At 33.7% G+C, this 6,127-nt stretch overlaps 1 protein-coding gene across 1 annotated transcript in view; it reads left to right on the top strand.

Moving 5' to 3' along the window:
• The first annotated feature begins 84 nt into the window (after positions 1–84).
• LOC118734413 (probable cytochrome P450 309a2) overlaps positions 85–6,127 on the top strand; it is a 65,763-nt gene continuing 59,720 nt past the window's right edge. Inside the window, exons 1-6 of the mRNA XM_036464136.1 lie at positions 85–394; positions 835–973; positions 1,953–2,063; positions 2,131–2,232; positions 2,476–2,898; positions 2,971–3,153. Coding sequence (XP_036320029.1) covers positions 186–394; positions 835–973; positions 1,953–2,063; positions 2,131–2,232; positions 2,476–2,898; positions 2,971–3,153 — 1,167 coding nt within the window. The 5' untranslated portion in view covers positions 85–185. The remainder of the gene's footprint in view (positions 395–834; positions 974–1,952; positions 2,064–2,130; positions 2,233–2,475; positions 2,899–2,970; positions 3,154–6,127) is intronic.

The raw sequence follows: 6,127 nt of genomic DNA, 5'->3' as shown, positions 1-6,127 counted from the left end.
ACTGTATATTTCTGAATATTCAACTAGCGTTTTATTAATGTGAAACATATTAGCTTTTACAAATAAGTATAATCGTAAATAGTATGAATAATAAAACAAATTCATAAATGCAAATATGCACATTCTTATCGGTAAACGTCGTCTAAGCTGATAACTGCATCTCATTTTCAAACAAGAATTCCAATATGATCAGTAACGAAATGGAAGCGATTCTAGTCACTGTTGGTCTTCTTGGAGCTATAATTTTATTAGTTTACAAATATTTAAGCTGGCATCATGGAGTATTTAAAGAAGTTGGTCTAGATGGCCCAAAACCAAATATATTTTTAGGAAATTTTCCCAGCGCTATCACCGGCAAACAGCCAGTGGTCTATGATGTCGATGAAGTTTATAGGTAAGTGCGACTGCTATGTTCCTAGTGGTTTTTGATTGTTAATGGTCAGTGTTTAGCGTTGTCACTGTGCTACGATTTTAGATAAATTGCTACGATTTTTTTTTAATTTTAAAATTTGCTATCCCACTACGTTAATTTTTAAATATCCATTACTTTATAATAATAATAGATTGTAAGTGCCATGTTAGTGTTTGGCCGAGCTTCTCCTCCGATTTGTGGCGTGAGCCTTGATGTTGTCACACAAAGGGCAGGGATCCACTCCGAGCGTCGACTGTATTTTTATGAGAAGCTGTTTTTTATAGCATAAATACACTCGGAGGTTCGCCATAGCCTGCCGAGGGGCGGCCGCTATCAGAAAAAAACTTTTTTTTTGTTTTGTTGTTATTTTTGATATTAGGCTGAACCGGGCTCGAACTATTTTATATATTATATTTTTTCAGTAAATATAAGAACACGCATAAAGCCATCGGTGTCTTTATGACTCGGAATCCGCAAATATTAATATTAGACCCAGGGCTGGCGCAGAAAATTATGGTGACAAATTTTGGAAAGTTTCGCGGCAACGTAGCAGCCGATTTGGTAAGAAGATGCACATGTATAAGTACATATTTACATACATTCATGCATACATATGTATGTACAGTAGGTTGTCCCAAAAATATATGGGACAAAAATTTATGCAAGTTTTTATATGCATACCCTCTGTATGTTAGCTTTTCGCCCTAAATATCATAAATATGAAGTTTTATGGCCGTAGGATAACGATAATCCGCGCCGACTTTTAGTTGAAGTTTTAGTTAATAAGTTGAATTAATCGTCCATGAAAACTTTGGAAATGCGAAAAATTCGATATGTTTCCCATATTTGAACGAATTTCTAATAAATCTGCATCCTTCAATTTTTAATACGACAGCAGGTTTTTTTCCAAGGAAATGGAAACCGTTAAGCAATTTTTATCCTTCAAGATCCTTATATATATTTATAGCATTCAAATTAAACTAGGATTCTTCAAAATGCATTAAAAATTCAAAATCTTGAAGGATAATATTTTCAAAGGACATTTTTACATGTTCCAAAAGGATTAATTTAAAACAAAAGTCATAATTATTCTTGTTTTGAATTTTTCTTTTAATTGATACTCATATATCCATATTTTGTGTAAACTTTTGGAAATATATGTGTTATAATTTATGGTCCTTTGAAAACAATCCTGACTACCTGGTAAAAAAAAACTAAAAACGTAGATTTGTTAAATATTATGTCCTAATACTGTCGTGAGTATTGTAATATCGCCTAGAATATCGTAAATAAGTAAAGTTAGTAAGTCAACAAAACACAGAACTGAATTGCAAGCTTGCCGTGGTCCAAATTCCATAAAACTTTAGTCGGATAGCTTTTAAGACAAAACCAATAAAATGAGGGGGTATGCGTTAAAAAATAACAACTTCGGTTTTTTGGGACAGTCTAATATACATACATACATTGAATTTCTGGAATCATTAACGGAAAATTAATCGTGTGTAATGAAACTAAATATTTAGGCTCTTTCTTTTAATAGATATATAACAGAAATGAAGATAAGATAGCTGCCGGAAGTCCTTTCTTTACCAGCGACGAGTCATGGAAAGCGAAAAGGTTACATGTAGTCGGTGGATTAAAGCAAAACAAGGTGCATTTCACGTTTTATTTTAATTTTTCAAGCACTAAAAAATCCATTAACGCTAACTTATTTTCAGCTCAGCATGGCTTATCCCATTTGGAAAGGCTGCGCAAAAAAATTGGCCAAATATCTCGAAAACAGAACTGCTAATGGCAATGCCATCATCGAAACAAAGAATGTAAGTACCTAACGAAGAACGAATTCCGGGCTGCCGGATTAAAAGGTATGAATATAGTTAAGATAATAAAGGCAACTTGTCCTAGACAATTATTTTACATGCAAACCTTCGCTGAATCGATTCAAAACCCCTTTAGCACTTTTATCTTTACAACTTCGAGAGTTTGTTTTTATGTAATGTATATATGTAGATACAAAAAAAATATGTAACAGTAATTTCTTTTCACTTCATTCTCTTACCCAGCTCGGCTTCTGTTTTACCTCCAACGTCTTAGGTGAGTTCCTTTGGGGCATCGAAACGAATGCATTCGCTAAGTCGAACGAACCGAATACTTTTCTGGAAATGTCACAAAAATGGTTGCAATATATCGCTCAATCATTTACTGTTTATTTCAAATTGCTACCCGTGCCTTGGTTACGTCGCTTTGTGCAACCTCGTTTGTTTCCCTTGGCAACCGATCGGTTCTTTACACAACTAACTAAGGATGCCCTGGAGTGGCGTGAAAAAGATGAGAGTAGCCAGAACAGAGTGGATTTTCTCAACTATCTGCGACAATTGCAAGAAAAGAAAAATTTAACGCTCAACGATATGGTCGGATGTATGCTGACTACAACGCTGGATGGTTTCGAGACATCGGCGACGGTGCTCTTCCATACAATATTTTATGTGAGTGTCTACTAATCTTCTTTATAAACAATTCTACTTATTGCGAATACATATAACATTTTCTTTTAAAAGTTGGCGCATCATCCGCAGTACCAAGAGAAGCTGCGTATGGAGATCTTAGCAAATCTCGAGGAGGATGGTTTTGTGAGCTATCAAAAATTGTGTGCTTTGTCGTATTTGAATCAGTGTGTCAATGGTGCGTCTTTTAAGCTAATATACAGTGGGGGGGCGTATATGACGATTTTTGTTAAATATGTAAAGTTAAATTTTTTTGTTATTTTTTCATGAAAATATGGTTCATGCTTTAAACAAAACCGTAAAAATCAAAGTTATACGGAGCTTAGAAGAATTTAGTATAATAAATTTCAAGATTTAGGCGACTGCGAAATCGCCTCAATTTTTAATATGTTTTTATTTTTTGCTGACGGCTTTTTTCATTTCACAAGAGCAATTTATAAAAACTAGCGTTGCTTATTTTTATAATTTTCATTGCGAAAGGTCTTGCGCATTTTCTTCCATAAGAAATTCATGCTTGAATGGAAAAAAGTGCAAAAAGCCTTTAGCAAAAAAAATAAAAATTCCATAAAAATAAATAAAAAGCCTTATTAAAAATCTCAAAATTTTTATGAAAATTTGTTAAATTTTGCTAAGCTTTTTTTTAGTTAAGTTTTTGTTAAAGCACGAACCATATTTTTATGCAAAAATAAAAAGTTTTAATATTTTTATTGAGCTTTGTACCACGATTGTTTATTAGGAAAAATTTAAAAAGCAACAAAGTCTAAGCGGTAGAAGTTATAGCACTATTTCGGAGATCACCACATCTCCTCATCAGACTTCTTTTTCTAGACTTCAGCAGGGATCGTGGTACAAAGCTCAATAAAAATATTAAAAATAAAATGTTAACAAGCCACAATAACATTGACAAATACATAGTTTAGGAAGAGCCTGCCTGAAACTGTACAAAATAGCAAATAAGCAAATGGATGTATAGAATTGACAACAACAACCACGCTGTCGAGTTTAAATAGCGGCAAATCAGCTGCACTGGATAGTCGTTGGTTGAATAAGGAAAATGAATTAGCAACAAGAGTTTACGGGATGTACATAGCTCAGTGGTTAACGCTTCTGACTTTGAACATCGAATTCGCAGGTTCGATCCCTGCTGAAGTCTAGAAAAAGAAGTCTGATGAGGAGATGTGGTGATCTCCGAAATAGTGCTATAACTTCTACCGCTTAGACTTTGTTGCTTTTTCAATTTTTCCTAATAAACAATCGAGGTACAAAGCTCAATAAAAATATTAAAAATAAAATGTTAACAAGCCACAATAACATTGATAAAAAGTTTTAACTTTAAAATTCAATTCAATTCAATTCAATTTATTAACTTCTTGAGTACAGTAAAACGCGAGGTCTTTTCAATGTACAAATAATCCAAAAAAAAATTACAAAATTAACTTCAACTAAAATCTAATTAGATAAAGTACAGAAAAAATATTGTGATGGTAACAACAATATTTAATTATAAGTAATAGTTGTGCAAAAAAAACAAAAGCATATATATATATATAATAGATAAAGATAATATTTTAGGAGAGGAGTTTTAGGGAAGGTAGAAGGATTTTACTTAAAAAGACTTGTAACTGCCGCTTTGAAGCATCCAAACATTGTTATACATTTAATTGAGGTTGGTAAGGAGTTCCAGATTCTGACAACACTAACAAAAAACAATCTAGACGCTGTTAAAGTTTTATACCTAGGTACAATAAAATTATGGGTGCGAGACGATTGAACCAGGTTCAGTTTTCGGTAAAGATAGCATGGTTGTCGGTATCTAATTAACTTATACAAAAATAAGATGTTACGAATCTTCAGATAGCTCTCCAAGTTCGAGCCTAAGATGCTTTTTGTGAACTCTGAAATGTGGTCATACTTTCTTTTACCGTAAATAAATCTGGCTGTATTATTTAAGGCCATATTTAATTTGTTCTTGGATTCACTGTCCAGATTACAATAAACCATTTCGAAATACGAAATGTTGGGGACAATAAGAGACCGTACCAATTTAAGTTTTATGTTAGTTGGTAGGCAGTTACACGTTTGCCATAAATTCCTTAGAATCAAATATATCTTGGATATACAATGGCTAATGTGATCTGTGCAAGTTAAATGTGTATTCATTTTAAAACCAAGATTCGTTACAACGGATTGGAAATTCAACTCCGTATTGCCCAGCATTAATGATGGCAAACTTCTTAAATCAAGAGGATCAAACGATATAGGCAGTACCTGCGTTTTGGCAGCGTTTAAACTGAGACCGTTCGTTTTGGCCCACTTTACTATTCTACCAAGATCTTCATTTAACCTAAAAACTAAATCTTCACCTAGACCGATGGGACGCGAGAAATAAATCTGTGTGTCATCAGCATATAAATGAATACATGAGTTTTGGCAACAGAAAACAATATCGTTTATGAAAACACTAAAAAGAATGGGACCTAGAATCGAGCCTTGAGGTACTCCAGAGGTTATTTTTTTGCGACAAGAAAAGATGTCTCCGCATTGGACTTGTTGGTATCTGTTTGAGAGATAGTTGCTCATTAATTTGAGTGACGTTGAATTAAAACCAAAATAATGTTGCAGCTTTAACAGAAGAATGTCATGTCTAACCATATCAAAAGCTTTAGAAAAATCTAAGAGCACTAAAATAGTAAGTAACTTATTATCAAAAGCAGGACGAATGTCTTCCATAACTTTTAACAAGGCAGTAGAACAACTGTGGTTGGATCGAAAACCAGATTGGAACTCGCTCAAGAGACTGTACTTATCAAGGTGGTGAATTATTTGGGTGGAAATTAATTTTTCGAAAACTTTCGCTAGAGCTGGTAAAATGCTAATGGGTCTAAAGTCCCTTGGAGAGTCAGCTGAGTTGTTTTTAGGGATCGGAATAATATTTGCAATTTTCCATTCTTTGGGAAAGGTAGAGGAGGTTAAGGCATAATTGAAAATATGTGTTAGAGTAGGCAGCACATAAGGCAGAATTAGTTTTAGAAAGCGTAGACTGACTCCATCCACGCCGGTAGCATTTGATTTTATTGCAAAGACGCATTTTGCGACGTCATCTTCCGTAGCTACATCGAATGAAAATTCGTATGCCGGCTTATAATTTAAACTTTCATTAGTAGTAAAAGGATACGGATCTGACAAGGCAGCACCAGTAATGAAATAAGTA

Source organism: Rhagoletis pomonella, unplaced genomic scaffold, assembly GCF_013731165.1.
Source record: "Rhagoletis pomonella isolate Grant_MI unplaced genomic scaffold, Rhpom_1.0 Rhpom_scaffold_00002, whole genome shotgun sequence".
In the NCBI taxonomy this organism is placed as follows: Eukaryota; Metazoa; Arthropoda; class Insecta; order Diptera; family Tephritidae; genus Rhagoletis; species Rhagoletis pomonella.
Note: the sequence above shows the minus strand (reverse complement) of the source record. Positions and strands in the feature narration are given on the sequence as shown.